This window comes from Hakea prostrata, chromosome 8 (assembly GCF_041222555.1).
Source record: "Hakea prostrata isolate BN-2017 chromosome 8, UWA_Hpros_2, whole genome shotgun sequence".
Classification (NCBI taxonomy): Eukaryota; Viridiplantae; Streptophyta; class Magnoliopsida; order Proteales; family Proteaceae; genus Hakea; species Hakea prostrata.
The window spans coordinates 7,314,609-7,335,768 of NC_142607.1; the positions used below are offsets into that span (position 1 = coordinate 7,314,609).

Here is a 21,160-nt window from a genome sequence, read left to right on the forward strand (position 1 = left end):
AGCAAAACACCATTGTATAGCAATATACTAGGGGGCGGTTACTAGTGGCGGTTGATTGGACCAAGCGACCGCTTGAAGCGACTGCTTGGTCTTGGTTGCAGGGTTTTGCCCTATTTCGCCCTTAGACTTCTATAAATAGCAACCCTCGATTTTTTTACGAATATTATATTTAGGATTACTGTTTTTGGTGTCTAGGAGGCAGTGGAGACGTGCTGGAAGGTGATTTGAAGTGCTGTTAGTGACCTAAAAGTTCTTTTGTCATTTTCTAGCTGATATGGTGGAGGTAAGTGATTCCTTGTTCACTCATACTCTATCCTAGCCGCTAATAAAAGTCTGTTTCTTCTGTGGCAATTCGTTCATACATATCCAACTAGGGTGAAAATACAACCCTCAACATCGAATAAGGGTGTTGATTTGGTACCGAAATTGTATAGAATGTACCGTATCGAACCATTTAAATTGCGTACCGTTTCCAAATTCGGCATGGTTTGTACCGAAACCAAATTTGGTAATTCGATACGGTACGGTTTTGGTATCGTTAAATCAAATACCGTATACGTTTTTTAAAACCGCATTTGTACCGTATACCGATTAAATATAACCTAATATTCTAATAACTTTAAACCCTAAACAGCTAAACTTGGTAATTTTACTTTGTTCGTCACGTTCGAAGAGATCAGAGAGCACCGAGAGTCTGGCCTGAATTCTTCCTTCCTTCCTTCTTGTTTAGTTTCTTCTTCTACTCTCTGCGTTTTCTTTTCTACAAATCTCGTTCTTCCTTCCTTCTTACCGTCTGGGTAAGGACTACGGGTAACTGGGTAAGCACGTCGCCTCTCGTTCTTCCTTCTTCCAAGTTCCATCTGGCTGGGTAAGGCCGTAAGGTAAGCTGCAAGCAAGCCGCAACTGCAAGTCTGCAACTGCATCGCCTCTTGAGGCTCTTATTCTTCGTTCTTCGTTCTTCCGTCTGAGCAAGTCTGCAACTGCTCTGTTCGTCGAACTCCGGTGGAAGGCCCGTCAGGTGTTCAACTCCCATTAAAGCTTCCTTCTTCGATTAATCGGTTCAACTCACAAGGTACTTTCTAACACCACAGCTTCATATTCGATATGGATTCCTGAAATATACAAATTGAGATATACAAATCATTCTATTTGGTAGCAAATGTTGGAAGAGGTGTGGGGAACTTTGATTTTAGATGGACTTATTTTGATTTTCTTTGAATTGTTTTAGGTTTTGAGCTGAAGCAAAGAACCTGTGAATCCTTCAAAGCATTTCTCCCAATCTTTACCTAGGTAAGATTTGTAAATTGCTCCCTCTCCTAAATTAGGAATTTGAGTTCACTAATTAGAACCATTAGTTGTCTGATTCTCTGCATAATTTGGATTTATCATTGCACTTGACATTCTTGTCTGCTAAATTATTTGATTAAGGACAAAAGTGAATAAATAACGTGCTTTCACATGGGATTACGGAGAACGTAGTGAACCCAGTTCTAGTTATAAATTACTGCCTAAAATTCTCTCTCTCTCAGTTTGGTTTGACATAGAGTTAGAGCTCCACTGTTAATTTATCAGAAAGTGATATTTTAGACAAGGTTATACGCCCTCTAAGAGACCTATGAGATCATCACTAAAAGGAGGGGATCAGCTGCAATTGAATAGATTTATTCTTGACGTCAGAAACTAGTTTGGTTTTCATATATATATTACAAATTTTTAATGCTGAAGCTGATTACCAGATTCATAATAAGTTTTTCTCGTTCAGATAATTGGTTCTTGCTAAACTAGTCATTGAATATGCTACAGAGCCCTGGAAGTTTTGGATTCTCAGGTTTTGGGAACTCTATGTTCTCCTACATGAACCAGCCACAACACACAACTTGTATTTCCTAGGGCCAAAGAAGAACCCAGAGATGAGATGCTTCTTGAGTCAATGCTATGCTGAGAGGGGAGAAAAAGGAAAAATTAGTCAGTTTATCTTACTATAAGACACTGATATGTTTGATTATTTAATTTTGTTCACTGTATATTCCAGTGGGGGAACTTGAATGTTGTAAATTTTTATTGAGATACAGAGAAAGACTCATTTGTTCATTTGTTTTCTAGAAGATGGAAAGGGTAGATGGTTTTTTCACACTGCAAATACCAAGAGGAAGTTCAAAACAGAATAACTAAGCACTCCTTCATGATTTTGATATTCCACCACACAGAAAAATAAATCACTTCAAACTCAACTTTATGGGATTTTACATTTATTAATAGATTCAAGACTGATCCTTGTCCAGATAACTGCAATCTGAAATCCTTGAACCAAATATTCAGTCCAACAAAAGCTAAAGGTTGTCGTTGAATTTTTCTTATTTGAAGGCCATAGTTTGCCATTGATTTCTTATTTGTCTCCAACACCAGTAACATTTCTCTTGTCAAATCATTCATTGGAAGGCTTGTCGTTGAATTTTTCTTCCCAACTACGTAGTCTACATTCACTGATTCACATTTTCAAACAGAAAATACTAAAGTTAATCAACAGAAAATTAATAGATGACTCTTATAGTCTTATGCCAAACTCATACCGATTTTCATACCGTAACAAAACCGAACCGTATACAAACCGCGCCGTTTTTTCATACCAATTTATTACCGTTTTCATACTGTACCGTATAAATTTGGTACGGTACAGTTTCGGTATGAGGTTTTCAAATTCAATACCGTACCGTACCGAATTACCGATACCTTACTGAATCGACACCCTTAACATCGATACTTGCTTGTGCTCAGATCTTGTTAAGCATTACGGTTTGAAAAAGCTCTGCCCATTCAGGTAAGAACTTCGAAGGCTAGGTTAGATTCAAGCATCAATTTTGGAGACAGATTCGTTTTTAACTTTGACCTATTGCTTTAATACGGCTGGTTTCTACTACTTGGTTCATGCTCATATTATTTTTTTTGGTAGCGAGGCTTGTGCTCATATTTCTCCGTTTGTTTTTGTTTCACTGATTTATGAAGTTGAGGTTTCTGAATTTCCCGTGCTTTAGGGTATTTGATTGTAAGGTGAAGTTTCCCCCATCGTTGAAAGCAAAGAGCTGTAGTCAGACTAAGTGTGTGATATGGCTGAAGAGACGACGAATGAGACATTCAAGAGTTTGGGCGTTTGTGAAGAACTGGCAGAAGTTTGTGATAACTTGGGCTGGAAAAACCCATCAAAGATTCAAGTTGAGGCCATTCCTCATGCGCTTGAAGGTTTGTTTTTGGCTTTACGCTTTGAATTTATCCCTTTCTTTTCCGCTTTAAAAGCTGGTTTTACTTACCTTCTGGTGTAGGTAACAACTCCAAACTAGCAGCAGCAGAATATTAATAGTTATAGTAAGAGTAGATAAATTATAATTTATAATGATGTAATTATTTGAAAATATGTGCATTTTTAGGTTAAATTTCCCTATATTGGCATTGACCTAATTGTTGTTATAGCTGTTGTTGTCTAAAATCTTCTAGCTTTGTTATTACTGTGATCACTTTAGTTTCTGTACATATTTTCATACAATGTGCTGGTTATCTGTTGGCTTCTATTTGTCAGGGAAAGATTTGATTGGACTGGCCCCCACGGGTTCTGGTAAGACTGCAGCCTTTGCTCTCCCCATTATCCAGTCTCTTTTGAGGTCTTCAAAAGCATCACAAGCATTCTTTGCTTGTGTACTGTCTCCGACTAGGTATGTTCTGTTAACTGATTTTAATTTCAGTATAGATCTTGCTATTCCTGTTATCCATAATCAGGGAAAGTAACTGACTTCTCTTATATTCCTCAAAATCTTCTGATCTTATTTTATGTAATTGTTTTACTCTAGGGAACTTGCCATTCAGATAGCCGAACAGTTTGAAGCTTTGGGTTCTGGCTTTGGCTTAAAATGTGGAGTGGTAAGGCCTCATATCACATGTTTATGTACAACCATATAAATGATTTAGGAATTCTTTAAAATTTTCCCCTCAAACAAGAGGGACAGAAATAATCCTATTTCCTGTAACATAATGTTTCCAGTGATAGGAAATCAATGCAATACTCTGGAGAAATCCAAATCATTTATGGAGATGCTCATGCTTTAATGTTATAGGGATATTGTGCCAAGATGAGAGAACATAATCCCATGGAACAATTCTTTGGAGGCTTATGCATTTTGTCTGGTCAATTTATCACCTTGCTTCCTGAATGAATTGCTCCTCTCAATGGAATTTGTGGGGGCTGTTGATGAATGACTGATGATTTGGCTAAAGGGAAGGTTGTTTGGCCTAGATTATGTTGTAGGAGCAATTTTCCATTCTGAAGGGCTGTTTCTTTTGATGGTGTTCTCTTTTTTTGTTGTCATAATTAGTTGCAGGTTCCTTTGATAAATAGTCGTATCATTCCCTCTTTTCATTTGATGAATTTAATGAACTATCCTATAAAGAAAATGATGAAGTGTCTTGTGATGGATAATGTCAAGATTGCCTTTCAAAAACCAAAACTAGAAGTACGAAATATTTATACCGATTAACTGAAAACTGCAAAAATATTTAATTGTGAAATGCAATAATGGACTTCTTCGTGAGGACAACCTTTTTGAAAGACCTTTTAGGTCCAATAGATCTGGAGGGGTAAAATTTGCGTATCCTTAATAAGAGAAGGAAAAGGTAGATGAAGGAAAGAAAGATTCAGCTGCACAAAAATATGTGAGAAACAAATAATAACAATACATTGTGGAGACAAGAAAATCAAAAGGATTCATTAATATAAGTTTTTACATCTTCCCTTTGTCCTTAAGTTCCCTAATAGCTGCTTCTGATGCAGGTTGTTGGAGGCGTGGATATGATGCAACAGGCAATTGCACTTGCTAAACGGCCGCAAATTGTTGTATGTGTTTATACAAGATGTAGTGTTACTGCGAGTATCTGTTAGTTTCTCAGTTTGTCATGAACATGGATCTCTGGATTTTTAGAGTTTTTATATCTTCCACTGTTCCTTTTGTTTCGCTAAAGCAAAGGATGTATGATGCCTTTTTAGTGCAAAGCAGACATCTTGTTTTTATTATTTTCTAATTGTTAAATCTTATTGTTTCGATCGTTCACTTAATCTTGTTCACCTCTCCTATGTATAGATTTTTTTTTGGGATCACTAGTCTTGCTTTTTCTACATAATTTGCAGTGGTGCTCTTGCTTATTCTATATATTACTCATACCTTTTCTTCTTGATCAGTGTTCATCTTATAGTTGAATATATCCATTTCTTGTGGCTTTGTTTTTAATCATAGATTTTTAGTGCATGTGCAATATCTGCATGTATATTGAGATGCCGAGCTTAAAAAGAAACTTTCTTGGCTATTTTTATCTTCATAGGTGGGCACACCTGGCCGCCTTGTGGATCATCTTTCAAATACAAAGGGTTTTAGCCTTCGGACGTTGAAATACCTGGTATGGCTCCCCCTCCAACCCCCCCAATCCTTTTGCACTTTCTTATTGGTTGTAAACTTTAGACCAAGTTACTTAAGTATAAGTGTAGGTTTTATTCTTCTTTTCTTTTCTTGGTGGTACAATCTTTGTTAATGATTTGGAAAGCGAGAATCAGCATTGTTCTTTCTTTTCTTGGTTGTAACTGTCATACCCCTACCCTGCCCAATGCTTCATGGCATGACTGGTATGCACAGCAGCACGTCACTATCAATCAAAGATCTTGCACTTTTGCAGCCCTTATCCCGCAATCATACCATTGTCCATTGGATCTCAAATATTAGGGTATAAGAGAGTACCAATTAATGACTGTAGCAAAAGGTAAAATAAATTAAATATTCTTAAGTGATTAAGAAATTCCCACAATAAGTTGTAATAATAAGAGGTAAGCAAACTAAATGGATCTATTGCGTTTGTCTCACCATTATATGGTGTCAAATTGAGCATTCAAATGTCCAAGTACTATCATTTAAGAAATAAAAGCAAACTATTGATCACAGTGCTGTATCAGCACCATACTTGTAGGCACACGGAGAGTTATGCTTTCGGGTTCCTGGGCATACCAACCATAATCGGATGAATATGCTACACTAATGCTGAATTATCTCCTTGCATCATCTAAAAAGGGGGATTTGCGCAAGAGTGAGATTTTCCATTAGCTTAATGAGTGGTGAAGGCACCTGAGGAGACACAAATAGTCTGTGATAATGCATGAGTCCATATAATAAGAAACTAATCAAAATACCTGGCAACAGTTACTAATCTCAAGTGGACAGTGTAGACAGTCTATTAGTATATTGTAGAAATGCTGAGCAAACTTCTATAATGGTGTCCTCCATACATTCTTTTGTTTCTTTTCATGGTTCTGAGAGACTCACTTGGAGTTCCCAACTTCAATTGTTTCCTGCAGAAGTTGTCTCTTGGAACTGAGAAAAATACTCCTGCCTTAGAAACACTTCCTTCAGAACTGAAACATCATGATACAAACCCATTTGATGCGGTTGATAATGGTCTCAGAGAACGGTTCTTATGTTCTTTTGTTCTTGGTTAACAGAAGAATGGTTGGCTGGTGTTCATTAAAAAGCTTCATTCTTTTCTTCTTGAAGAACAAACTTTTGAGAAAAGTGGCTTGAAAAATGGGCTCTGCAGAACATGTATAATATGCACTGTTTAGGGTACAAAAACTTGATACAATGGTCCCCATGGAAAAAGTCTCTCTAGACCACTGCCATCCTTGCTTGCAAACTTCTCTTACCTTGCTCTACCAAGCACTCAAGCAGCATCCTTGCTCAAAAACTAGATTTTTCAGATTGTGGGCCTACTTAGGAAATATTTCTGGAGCAGCTTTATTGAACATCCATTTCCAAACAAAGAAACATGTAAAAAAGGTTCTACACAAAAACTGATATCCCAGAGGGGAAATCATACCTAGAGCTTATATAGCATCTAGCTTCAGTGTTTTGGGTAAAAAACTAATACTTATTGCATATTACTTGGATATTTTGCAGGTATTGGATGAGGCTGACCGGCTTCTGAATGAGGATTTTGAGAAAACAATTGATGAGATCTTGAAGGCTATTCCCCGAGAAAGGAATACCTTCTTATTTTCGGCTACTATGACAAAAAAGGTGGGTGAAACACGTTATTATTCTAATTCATAAGAAGCAGTTTCAATTTTACCAATGTTGCTATATCTTGTTTTGAATTGAATTCAACTATATCCTTTGAGGTTTTGTTGATAACCTTCTTGATTGGTTATAATGTACATCTTAGGGCTGATTTCTATAGATAAAATATGTCTTCCGGTTGATTTCTGTAAAAACACATGCATAACTGGATTCTTGGAGAAAGAATTTTGGGGGCTTTGAGACCGTGACTGCACCCATGGCATGATGATTTAAGATCGGTCCTAGCATGGTCTGCTAAGCATGGTTTTAGTGATTCAAATCTGCATTTCCTAACAATAATGGTTGCCTGCCTAGGTATAAAATTTGCATTTTGGATACATAGGTAGATGTGCAATATAATAGACTGTCATTTTTCCAACCAGTTAGCTATCAAGTGGTATCAATTGCCTCTTGGTGTGATTTTTGTACCATTTACAAATTTTTATTTGATGTATTTTCAATTGGTGTTGCATTTTAGCTTTGTTTCAGAAGATTAAGATAGGACAACTAGTTTACCCAGTAGATGTAGTGGCAAATGAGCAGTGGGCTGAAATGTAGCGTTGATTTATGTGATCTGTAGGGGTAAGAATTTCTTTAGTGAGGCTGTAAAATGGTCCTATTTAGGTGGCTATATAGGGTGAGAAAGCCTTTAGGGGGGTAATAAGGAGCATACTTCACAATTTTGTAGAGTTTCAAGCTTTGGACATCAAATTACTGCTGTCTCTTAAAATAAGGAGTAAATAATCCTTTGGTGTCACCCCTTATATGAAAAAAATAGAAAAACATATACTATTGTTATAGATTGAAGCAATGATAGGGTATTTTATGTCGAAATAGCTCTTCCTTGCTCCCCCCCCAAAAAAAAAAAAAAAAGAAGAAAAAGGGAAAAAAACCGGTGTTAGTTTCAGGTGGTACAGTGATAATTGTCAGAAACACGGAATTTTACTCAATTGTCATATAAGTTGGGGGATTTTTTTTGTTGTCAAAAAGTGGATATGTTATTTAATAAATTTCTTTCTATTGTAGGTGCGGAAGCTCCAAAGAGCATGTTTGAGAAACCCTGTGAGGGTATGACTTTATATTTCAAAATGTCTCTCTCTTGAAAGTGCTACATGCATAAATTTTCTACAATTTGATTGAATTTGGAAATTAATCTTGGGTTTCTGTTTGCTCCAGATAGAAGTATCAACCAAATATTCCACAGTTGATACACTAAAGCAGCAATATCGCTTTGAACCTGCAAAGTATAAGGTATGCCCCTTCAACTGCATTGGTTATTACTGAATTTTGAGCATTCTCACTTGATTTTTTAATTCCCATTCTGGATTCAATATGCAAATTAGGTTTTATATTTTGTTTTATTTTATTTTTGCAGTGATTCGTTCATCTATACTCTAAAATATCCCCCAAAATTGAAAATAGTTTTCTTTTTCGGTATTATATAATTTATGAAACCAATTGAACTTGTCCTTTAAAAAATAAATACTATATACGTTTTTCATTTTGCTTATTTGTAGTTTTATATGCTTCTAAATTGTATTTTGGATGTTTCCCAAGCATCCCCATGCATCTCTTGTGTCTCTTTGATGGTAACGTGCGTCTCTTAAAATCAAACTTCTGATACAGTTTTTGATATCATACTTCAAACCTTGTTTAGGATGGGGATTTTATCAACATAGTGGTGAAAGAGAGAAAGTTCAATACAAGCGAATAAACTGAAAACAAGCAAAACATTATGCGACCTAACAACAAATTGTATGAAGTACAAGTGCTTCAAACCCTCATTCTACCCTAGGCATGTCCCTATATAGCTATATGTGCTTTACTGGTTGGGTTGCTGATAAGACCCCAATTCTGGCAATCACTCCACCTGTGAATCCAATCTTGTTCACTATCCAAATACACACACACAGAGCAATCTGCCGGTGTAAACAGAGCTTGAAGGAAGATAATAAATGGCTATTCCAATTAATCCCGGCAACTGTAAATTGACTAAGAATGGCATTACAAAGTGTACCCTGACCAGAAAACACTGTTTGGTACACCCTTAACTGATCCCCTCCCTTATGACCTAGGTTTGTCCAATACACTACACACTTTTCTCCCCCCCCCCCCCCCCCAAAAAAAAAAAAAAAAAAACCCCACCACCAATGCCTATTAAACCCCTTTCTTCATAGGCTGGCTTCCGACAGGACATCTCCACCTCTCCCTGTGGCTGATTCTGTCCCCTGATGTTGTCTCCAAATTGAGGGGCAATTTACTGGCAGCTCAGTTCAATTGAACCAGCAGTAAATTAGGGCTTTAAACACCCTGCAATTAGGTCTTCTAGGGCAATTCGAAGGTGTACAACGGCTGTTTAGGATTATATATGCCCTGCAGCTAAGGGATTCTGTCTTCTAAACTCCAGCAGCAAGGGTTTCTGTATATCTAGGGCTGATTTAGGGTTGGTGGGGAAAGGGAAGGGTTCGGCCAGGCTGTAATAGGGTTGGGAATCAAGGTAATTAAATCAGTTCGACAGAATTTTTATTTTAAATTTAATTTCCACAACTAGGGTTTAGGAAGCTAGGGTTTCACAGTTCCTAGTGTTTCTAGAGGATGGTCTAGGGTTAGGGTGAGTGTTAAGGGAGGAAGAAGGTGAGGGATTCTAGATGGAATGAAATTTGGAAGAATGGTTGAGGAAAAGTAGGTATTTGAAGTCTAGGGTTTTAGGGTTTTGTAGAGAAGATGAAGTGCAGGAATCTAGGGTCATGTGAGGGGATAGGGGTGGGAGATGCGAGTTTGAGTGAGTGAGTGAGGGGAAGGGGAAGGGGAAGGCGGTCCTCAGAGGGTAAGTGATGCAGAATTAAAGACATATTTAAGAAAAAAAAAGCCCATTGGGTTAGGCCCATCAAAGGCCTAAAGCTATCACTTGAATCAGCCCATGACTTTCATGGGCTAGGACTGTTTTAGTGGGTTAAAGTTAGCCCACCTATGTTGAACTTCATAGTCTAGACCTAAGCCCAAGTCTAGTTTTTTGAATAGTCAATAAAAGTGGCTGTGGTTTGAAAATAAAAGAACTCATTGTTAAAGGAGTTTTCCTTTGTCAAAGAGTTAAGTAATAGACAAGTAGTTGAGTTATTAATGGGTAGGTGGTGTTAGCTAGTGGTTGAATGTTACCATTAATGTTTATGTCTCCTTTAGAATGCTACATAAGGAGACTTATGTAAGAGGTGAAGACACAACTCATCAATTGAAATCAAATTGCTCTGTTAGCATTCTTTCTCTATGGAGAATCCTTGTGTTTGATCAAGGTAGGTTGATGTTTAATCCAATCGATCCACCTTGCAATGTGAAGCCTGGGTGTTACATTGGTATTCTTAATTCCCTCGTATTGTCCTTTCAATTTCTTCATCATAGTTCTGTCCCCGTTGTGAAGATCTATTCAGTTTGTATTATTGTGCTATTATCCTTATAATACCACTCTAGTTTCAGCCCTCTTTCATCTTAGGTCTATCAAATCTGAATTTGATTCCCTGTGAAAGGTCCTATTTGGCTACTGTTTTGATCAATCAAATACAGTACTACATTAGTAAGGGATTTGATGGTGGGGGTTTATAAAATATAGAAGAACTAGGGTTTTGGAGGGAGGAGGGGGTGTCGCCATAAGGAGAAAGGTAGGGGAGAAAAGTTGCATAAGGTGGAAGGGGTGAGAGAGGGTAGGGGTAAGGGATGGTGGTGTACTTGCATGTTTGATGAAGAGGACAGTGTTCACAAATCACAGAAAATCTGAATGCTTCAAGGTGTTGCAGGCCCCTTCTTGGAAGCCTTTAGCACTCTTAACATTCTCCTTAAATTCAATTTTTGTTTATCATAAGCTATTCTGATTGCATGTGGTAGGTTTATTTATATAGCCTTTACATTGAAGGAGTCGCACTAGTACTCAATTAAAAAAGATAAAAATAAATAAGGAGTTCTGTTTTAAGGAACTCCTACTCAAATTAAGAGCTTAAAATCATAATTTAAGAAGAAATCCAATTTCAAATAGGATTCCAACTTGATACTCCTGAAGGGACTAGGACTCTGTTGTAACATTACAACCAAGGAGTCAAATTCAAAAATAAAAGTAGATCTAAACTCCTGACAGGACTCTGAATCAAACTAGATCAGATTGGGTTTGACTAGGAGACCCAAAATGACCGAAATACCCTTGCTAGGTTTGGGTTCCTCGGTCTATAGAGTGCTGGACAGCATCCCTAGCCCGTGTTTCGGCTAGTGGGGCTTTTCGGGGTTTGCCCTTCTGGTTACATCACCCTCACATGATTAGTTTGGTTTGATCCCCTCCAACCCCTATATACCCTGTGGTGTGCACCCCTATATTAGTGCGTTATCAACATTTTTCTCCTTCAGGTTCACCTTACCCTCAGGGTGAACTCAATCTTTCATCCAACCTAGCCAGCGTTGTGCTCCTCCCACCCTTCATTTTGGTCGCCCGATCTTCTTTCTCTTCCTCATATAGTAGTAGGACCTTAAGTTGTGTGTAGTGGCACTGGTGAGTCTTAGAATAGGATGTGTTGAACCAAGGGGCGCCGGCGCCGGCGACACGGGACACGGGAACGCCAAGCGGGCGACGGAGGGGTTCGATGAAAACGAACCCCGTGATGGGTTTTGGTCATTTGACCTGAAATTTGATGTGTAGCCAATAAACACAGGAGTGTATTTTGATCTAAACATTACCAAACTAATGTTCTAATCGACCCAGCCTACAAGGGACGAAAGCCCGAAACTAAAACCAAAACCATAAAACCAAATCAATAAAGCACAATCATTGACAAAACGAATACAAAAGTCACCAACCAATAAAACGAAACCGGCGACAAGACGGCCAGGTGGAGAACGACTGAGCTCAGAGCCAACAAATACAACCACATCTCATACGATATGAAAATTGTCAAGTAACATTCACCGTAGTCTATAGCGGCATCTCCGCCGTGAGAACCCAAGAGGGAAGGAGAAAGGGCAAGGAACGGCAGCCAGAGCCCGGGACGAAGACCGAGGAAAGAGGGAGAGGGACACCAAGCCCCAGATACGAAGAACAAGAGGACACCAAGCTCCCAGATACGAAGAACGAGGGGTACAATTCCCATACATACCGTCCATCCGAAGGAGGGAGAGGGACACCAAATACCGAGGCCAAAACCGGTGTGGAGCCAGACCATCCAAGCCAGGACCCAGACGCAACGCCGATCCCAGGATTAACAAGTCAGGAGCCCCGATGGGGCTGGCCCGATGGATAGACGACCACGCGATAATCACCACCAGATCATAATCCCGAGTGGCATGATCAAAATGCCCCGTCCGGGGGGGGCTCGGCTCCGGTAGGGAACAGTATACGCTCCAATTCCTCCACCACCACCACCACCACCACACCACCACCACCACCATCATCATCTCACAGACTAGGCGAGAGGGCAGGGAGGCCGCGGCTCCTCGGGGGATCATCCAACCAGAGGGGGCGAGGGACCCCGGGAATACTCACCCACATAACCCCGAGGAGCAGGGGGCCTCCTCCGTGGCAAACCGGCTCACGCCAACATCCACGAGTGAGGGGATGGTCATCTCGGCAACATCAAAATATCATCGAGATTGATGTATTGCCTTCACGAGCCGGCATAGCGCCAACCTCATATTATAGTGAATAAACGCGAGGTCATAGAGGGCTCCCAAGGTCCTCTTGGGAGTGGATCATGCGAATGTACTCCAATCCTCTCACATCAGAGGCGAGCAAAGTCGAGAAGATCGAGCAATCTTGCAAGTTTGATGAACATGCCATGAGATACCACCATTCAGGCATTATCACAAAACATTAAGTTAGAAACAAAAGTCAAAAGACCAAAACATTGATGCAATAAACAATCATTAGTATTGATTGGTATCTAAATTATTTAAACAATTTATACAACCACAATGTGAAATTTCAATGTCTCACCTCAGTGGCAAAATGATGGACATCTATGGCTCCAACGACACGAGGGCATCCAAAGGTGTGTCCAACCCAAATGTTGACTATATGATACTTAGGGTTTAGAAAATATGCGCATAATTAAAAAGCAAAATTAGTACCAACACCAAAGACCAATACCTACAATGCTACAAGCCCAAAGTCTAAAGACACAAGTCTACAACAAAACAAAACCCGAATATTACGCCCAGAAGAGGATGCAGGATGAGCGTCCATCGGCATGAAATAAGAAAGCCGATGTCCCAGGGGGAAAGCATCTAACGCAGGGATGATCAAGGGGGCATAGGGGTCCCTCAGGAAGAGTCACCAACGAAGAAAAGGATAGGCGAACACACGAAACATCTCGAAATCAGGATGATATGGGGGGGGCATGGTGGTAAATTATCACAAACAAAGAAAGAAATAAATATCATACAAGATAATCATAAAATAATATAAATATAATAATATAAGATGAAATAGTAGATAGTTATCACGGATACAAAAACCACGCGATGCAAACAGGATGAGGCCCGACACGAGAAGCAAAAAGGAAAGGAAGAAAACACAGACCGACACCAAAGCAAGAAGAAAAGGAAAACGGGACAAACCAAGCCAGAAGCAAGAAGGCACAAGGCCACAAAGGAAAGAAGCACAACACCCCAAGACCAGGACAAACAACACCAACGGACAACCAAGACCAGAAAGGAGACAAACACGAAGAAACACCCAACACGAACAAAGAGAGGAGCACAAAACACCAAAGACCCAAAGAAACAAAACACAAGGAGGGAAAAGGAACAACCCACAAAGAAAAAAAGAGACCGGGGAGGAGAAAAACCACAAAAACCAAAAGCAAAACAGAAGGAAAAGAAAAGAAAAGCCGACAAAAACAAAACACACCCCCCCCAAAAAAACCGAAGAAAGAAGAACAAACAAACACACAAAGAAAAAAAGAAAACAAGAACCCGAGAAAGAGAACCAAAAGAAAAAAAAGAAAACCAGACAAAGAAGAAAACAAAAAAAACAAAAGAAAAACAAGCGAGAGGAAGAAAAAAAAAAAAAAAAACAAAAAAAAAAAAAACACAAAAACAACAAAAAAAAAAGAGAGAAAAAAAAAAAGCCCCAACAAAACAAAGAAAAAAAAAAAAAAAAAAAAAAAAAAAAACCCCAAAAAAAAAAAAAGAAAAAAAAAAAAAAAAAAAAACAAAAAGAAAAAAAAAAAACACAAAAGAAAAAAAAAAAAAAAACCCACAAAAAAAAAAAAAAAAAAAAAAAAGAGAAAAAAAAAAAAAAAAAAAAAAAAAAAAAAAAAAAAAAAAAAAAAAAAGAAAACAAAAAAGAACAGAAAAAAAAAAAAAAAAAAAGAGAAGCCAAAGAGAGAGGAGAGAGAAAAAAGAACGGGCGGAACGAGAGGGGCGACGCAATGGGAATGTGTGATATGTCGCAATTTGCATGGTTGCAACAAAAAGTTAGCCTTTTGTCCATTTTTAACTTTATTTTTTTTGGGGTTAGCCTCTAGGAAAGATTGCTGCCGCCAGTTGGAGTTGCCTCTTCTCGAGGAGACGATACTGAGTTGTCGAAGGGTTTGCTGCATTTTGGCTTGGTCTGTCTGAGCTGTTGGTCCTGAATCCAGTTCCACCTGTGGCCACAGTCCATGGGCTGGGTCTCGGCCTACTTGGGTTAATGATGCTGAGGTTCACCAATTGCTGGCCACTCCTTGGACCATCATGTTAGGCTGTGCATTCATGGGCTTCTTTGGCCGACATAGGTTGATGTTCTTAGCCTCGATGGAGTGGGCCAAGTCGGTTACTTGGGCCAGGCTGCCAGGCTCAAAACAGATGCACCTTAGCTTGGATATGCTCCCCTAGCCCTGACGTGAATGCACCATAGAGCCAAGTCTTGTTTCCTGCTCCAGCAACGACAACTAGGGCTTCAAAGTGCCCTCTGTACTCCACCACCAAACCCATTTGCTGGAGGTTGATCAACTATTCCTGTGGACACCTAGATTGCGACGAGCCAAAGTGGCACCTCATCTCATCCTTAAGTTCTGTCCATGAGCATAAGGTTCCCTATGTTGAAGCCATCCCAATCCAGTGCTTTCAAAGCAAATCATTGCTATCTCATCCTTCTTCCTTGGTGGGTTCATGGAGGCATGAAAAATCTCTCTACCCTCGTAATCCACCCTATGGGGTTCTCTCCTGTGAAGATAGCCATCTGCAGGTGTCGTGGGAGGTACTCTCGACTTCCTGGCATTTCAACCTGATGTCTGTGCTGGCTCATAAACCATCTCTAAGGGTTGTCCCCCCTACCATTGTCTCGAGCTGCCCTGAAACCCTGTCTGTAGTGAGTTCCGGCAACTGCGACTTCACTTCCACTGCTTTTCCATGCTTCAGATAAGCACATAAATCATTTTGGAAATCTTGGTTACTCTGCTCTTCCTTCTCCATGTGCTGGCATCTGCCCCTGCAAATTCCTCACAATTATTCCAAGCTTCCATGTGCTGACATCTGCCCCTGCAAATTCCTCATGATTGTTCAAAGCTTATCTACTCTCCCCTCCACTCTACTCTGACCATTTCCTAGGACCAGAACAGCTCTGAAACCGCATTCATAAGGCCCCAATTCCGGCAACCACTCCACACCCTGAAGCCAGTTTTGTTCACAACCCTAATACACCCGCAGACAGCGACCGGTTGGTATAAACAGAGGTTGAAGGAACATTATGAGTGGCTATTTCAATTAATCTTAGCAACTGCAAAATGACCAAGGCAAATTGGCACTACAAAGCTTCCCTTAACCTGTAAACATCCTCTGATACACCTTTGACCGAGGGTTTTCCCCTCCCTAGAGCTAAGCTCGTCCAGTATGCTACTTACATTTCTTTCTTAACACTCCCCCCCCCCTCCGAAAAAAAAAAAACTCTCATACCGAAAGGGATGCTAACTCCCTTTCCACATAGGCCATACCCCTGTTGGAATCCCAGCATGGGTGTGGCTGCTCCCTAATAGGATCCTGCCCCCCACATGATTACTTGGGTTTGGTCCCCTACAACCCCTCTGTCCCCTATAGTACACACCCTCATATTAGTGCCTTATCAGTTGCTTTACATGAGTAAGCAATTCATAAATGATGTCTGCTTTGATAATTGCAGTCTTGGACTCCTGGGCTCCTGGGCTCACTCTGATTGACCAAACAAAGCTTGCTTTAACACTTCGTGTATTGTTAGGCTATAAATTTTGTTTCTTTGGAATGGCATATTGGTTAGACCTTGTTTAACATATGCCTTGTTATCATTACGATGTTTATATATTATTTGCTGTTTGCTTGTATTTTTGGCGTTATATAATGTTATGTCAAATTGTATTATAGTTTATGTCCATCTTATGTTTTCTTAATGTTATGACGTATGTTGTATATTTTCCCTGGGGGAATGAATGGGGTGGTGAACCCAGCGTCAACACTGTGCCATATGCCATTCCAGCATTGCAGTCCCTCGCTACCTCCTACGAACTGAATATCCTTTGGATAACCAAATTCTATGCCTAGTCTTTATTTACACAATATATGTTGTATGACTGTGTTAACATCTCATTTCACCATTGACTGCAGGACTGTTATCTCGTCTATATCCTTACGGAGATGTCTGGAAGTACATTCATGGTTTTTACTCGTACATGTGAGCAAACTAGGCTTCTGGCTTTGCTTCTCAGAAATCTTGGGTTAAGGGCTATCCCTATAAGTGGTCAAATGAGCCAGGTATATAATTTCCCCTTCAGTCCCATATTTATTAATGAAATGCATCTCCACTATGTGATTTAGGTGCCTAGGTCCACTGATTCATAAATGAGGTGATACAGGTCTGGTCCTTGTGGGTTTATTTTCCTTAAAATACACCAAGGGTTGGGTTTTCTACATCATTGAAATAGACCTCTTAATGGCTTGTAATGAGGGCTTAGTTTACATATGAAAACATCAGCTAAATATCTAGTTTGTTTTAAGATGAGGTAGGAAGGTCTTTTTAATTCGGCAATTAGGGCTTATGTGGCCTCCATGCATTTGTGTTTTTATTTTTATTTTTTGTCTGCTTTAGAAGTTTTATGGAGTCAACTGAGGTCAATTGGAGGCTTGGTGGGGATTTGGTAGTATTTCTTTTGAAGTTTGTTTTAGGTTACATGCAGTCCATGCAAGACCAATTATGCTTTATCTTCAAGTCCTATTAAGAATTCTTCTGTAAGGCTGCCCAGCCACCTATTTAAGCACCACCGTTGATTACTTGATTAATGAAAGGGACCAGGAATTAGTAATATGGATTCAGTGTGACTGACAATATCCCCATCGTAGAGGAGTTTGGTATTTGTCATCCAAGCTAACTTTAGGATATTGGTGCTTGGAATCCAGATGTTGCAACCTATGTGTTTCAAACTCCTAGGTGGAAGAAGATGTTGGTGCTTAAAATCCATGCCTTCAGTTAAGAAGATTCATCATCTGCTTCAACAGTCCATCCTCCATTGGAATAAAGATTTGGCATTTCCCCCATCCACTCTGCAGAAATTTCCCCAGGACAGCAATTAAACTTCCATCTGAAGGACCTCTTGAGAGCTAAAACCTGTGACAAGACTTATCGTAATATATAAATCTTAGAATCAGATCTCCTTCCATCAAACCTAGCCTAGCATCGTTGTCATCATTCCCTTGATTTCAGCCTCCTCCAAGCTTTACACTCAGCTTTGACCTAGAATCACTCAACCAACCCTAAAAGGTCAGATTTACCCAAATCATTCTGAACTAAAGTCAGTCCGCGCTTCCTCTCGTTGAATCACTATCCTGGAGCCACAAATCCATTGAATCATCATGGCCATCATATAGCCTTAAACAGGATGGTTCAAATTTTGCTCTGTTGGTTCAACTTTTAAGACACGTCTGGGTTATTTGGTCCTTTTATTGCCTCCCATATCAAGGCTACATTAGGAGGCGAAATAGAGGAGAGTTTTGCATTACGAATAGATGGATGAAGACAAAATGGTTGCATCCAGATTATCAAATGATCTGTATTATCAATACATCTGGCCTAGGTTTAGAGGACAGGAAAAAATTGAGACAACAACATCAAAGTGAGCTTCCAACAAGGGGTTGTGGAGACATAGGTGGCATCTTAACAATTATGTGTGATTGGTGTTTTCTTTAAAAAAAGAAAGCAAATTAGAGGACAGTTATAGACAAGTAATGTTGTATGGAGCTGAAAGTTTGGAAGTTGGGAACAACATTAAATAGACCATGTTGTTTAAGGTGGATGACAGGTACAAGGGATAAAATGAGAAATGGACAAATTACGGCTGGTTTAGTAGGTAGCTCTGGTACATGATAAGTTGCGAAAAACTTATTTCCAGTGGAATGGGCATATATGATGGAGACCTTCAAAAGCTCCAGCATGGAGTAGTGATTTGATTCAGCTTGAAAGAGCCAAAAGAGTGTGGGGCTTAGAATATAGTTGAGTCATGGTGTATCTTCACCATGTGTTTTGCTTTGGGTTGCTTCATTTTGTGCCTGGAGATAATTTTTTTTTTTTGCACCCTGTACCCAACAAATTATTCTAGTGATTTGACACACTCCCCCCAACCCAAGATCATCTTTGAGTCACTGGTTTCATGCATTTGTCTATGATAAAATGTTTTTGACAGGATAAGCGACTTGGAGCATTAATTAAGTTCAAAGCTGGAGAATGTAACATTCTGATCTGTACCGATGTGGCAAGTAGAGGGCTTGATATTGCTTCTGTGGATGTGGTTATCAACTATGATATCCCCACAAATTCCAAGGTGAGGTTTACCTTCCTCTTTTTCTTCGTTCTGTGTATATCTGACTGGCAGTTCCAAGTACAGGTTTTGTTCTAACTTTAACTTTTGGATGCATAAATACATTGAGATGTTGGATCGGAGCTTAGCATAACATTTGGTTGTAGGTTCCAGTTGGACATCGTTTTCTAAGCATATAAAATTCTTGCATCCAAACAGAAGTTATATTGTCGTATAAATCTCTGTTTTAGTTGTTGGATTTTCTTTAATGGCTGAGTATCAACAATTGGATGCAGGATTATATTCATCGTGTGGGTAGAACTGCTCGTGCTGGACGATCTGGGGTTGCAATCTCCTTAGTAAATCAGTATGAGTTGGAGTGGTATATTCAAATAGAGCAGCTTATTGGTAAGCAATGCCTTTTGTATTTGCATTTCGCGTAATCAAGGGAACTTGACCAAGGACTAATATTTTATTTTTGGTCAGGCAAAAAACTTCCAGAGTTTCCTGCCCAAGAAGAGGAAGTTCTGCTACTGCTAGAGCGTGTGACAGAAGCCAAAAGAATTGCGCAGATGGTATCATTATCATCTTTTGATATATTATTATTATTTATAAATTATAATACATGATAAGTACACGTGCCATGGTGATATATGATGATACCAACCTGCATGTATGTGAAAAGTTGCCAAAGGATGAAATATATAATCCATGGATCTGACCTTGTTTTCCAGAGAGAGAGAGAGAGAGGGAGAGGAATGTTAAAGCAATCTAAAACTTGACCTGATGTTCCTAAATTTCTTCTCACCCTCAATCATTTGGTTGTTAAAGCAAATAGGGGGGGGGGGTGGGTGGGGGTGAGGACTGTTTTTTGAATAAGCAAGTGGGATAATCTACCATCATTATTACCATCGTTGGTTCAGATATTCACTGAGATATCTGGTGCACTCCTTCAAAACAGTGTTCCAACCATCCCGAAGAACTGCTGCTATTCACCACATTCAAATCTAAATAATTTGGCAAGTGCATCTGTGGAGCATCAGGTCATCGGGTTTGTCCAAATGGTGTCCAAGTTTTGTCATGTAGAAGGGTGATGTAGCAATGTCAATCCCACGTGTTTGGGGTGTTCCACCTCTCTTGTTATAGAACTTTATTTTCGACTGGATTTTAGGAGCTATTGAAATTTAACATGTGAGGGCATGCCCTTTGGGCTTACTTGTCCACAAAACTTCAGTTCCATCCATCATCCAGATGAGAATCTCTCTCTGTGGCAGCTGGAAAAAAATTAGTTTTAAAACAGCAAGCTGAAAAATCTGAATTCATTTCCTTGAATTGCGTTTATCATTTCTAGGGATCAAATTTTAAGGTTGTCTTTAGCATTAATCCTTAAAACATTGTTGATATATATCTTTTGGCTTGCAGAAATTAAGAGAGTCTGGAGGTGGCAGAAAGAGGAGAGGACGTGAGGAGGATGAAGAAGTTGATAGATTCTTAACTTCGAAGTCTGGGAAGCCTGGGAAGTCATTCAAGAGTGGGAAGTCATTCAAGAGTGGGAAGTCATTCAAGAAATCAAATAGACAGTGATGGTTGAGGCAAGAAGACTTGCAATTTTGGTAGATTTCAATAGAAAGGATATTGCGGATAGGTTTCAAGCAAATGTATTATTCTCAGATTATTATACGAACTCATTTTTTATTTAGGAGTGAGGCAGTGAGGATTCTTCAATTTAATGATTAAAAGTATATATATATATATATATATATTTAAAGTTCGAACTAGGCATGAGCATCAACCTCAGATTGATTTTAGGCAGTCATATGGACGCTGTGTTTGTCTTGTATCCAACAGAACTTAGAAAATCTGATATAAATACGGTATGAATGCAGTTAAGATTAGGTGGAATTTGGACAGAATCTGATATGAATACAACGGTAGATAGTGGGATTGATTCAATCCATCCTACTTGATGGTTCTTCGGAATTCCAAGTGCTTTGGTGACAAGTTTATGAGTTGTTCATGCTCTCTGGTTCTCTCTGGGATATCCATGCCAGGGTTTTGAAGCATTAGGTATAGCTTATGTTTTTTCTGGTCTTGGTTTTACTCTTATTTGCTTTTGTTTAGCTGTCGCTCTCTGTAATGCTTCAGTAGATTGTGGAGGGCAACAACGAAAGGGGCTGGGTGAAATGAGCTAAGAATTAAGTAACAGAATAGTGACAACCTCGCCATAGGAGCCAAGTGTGCCATTCATAA

General features: G+C 39.3%; 1 protein-coding gene across 1 annotated transcript; it reads left to right on the forward strand.

Moving 5' to 3' along the window:
- Positions 1 to 639: 639 nt before the first annotated feature.
- LOC149006571 (DEA(D/H)-box RNA helicase family protein) lies at positions 640 to 21,156 on the forward strand. The gene is made up of 15 exons (XM_089164810.1): positions 640 to 1,072; positions 1,229 to 1,290; positions 3,033 to 3,237; positions 3,572 to 3,704; positions 3,840 to 3,909; positions 4,817 to 4,879; positions 5,362 to 5,436; positions 6,981 to 7,100; positions 8,166 to 8,207; positions 8,316 to 8,390; positions 16,728 to 16,874; positions 18,797 to 18,934; positions 19,207 to 19,318; positions 19,397 to 19,485; positions 20,333 to 21,156. Exons 3-15 carry the CDS (start codon positions 3,105 to 3,107, stop codon positions 20,492 to 20,494), a joined length of 1,359 nt encoding a protein of 452 aa, XP_089020936.1. The 5' UTR covers positions 640 to 1,072; positions 1,229 to 1,290; positions 3,033 to 3,104; the 3' UTR covers positions 20,495 to 21,156.
- The last annotated feature ends 4 nt before the right edge of the window (positions 21,157 to 21,160 follow it).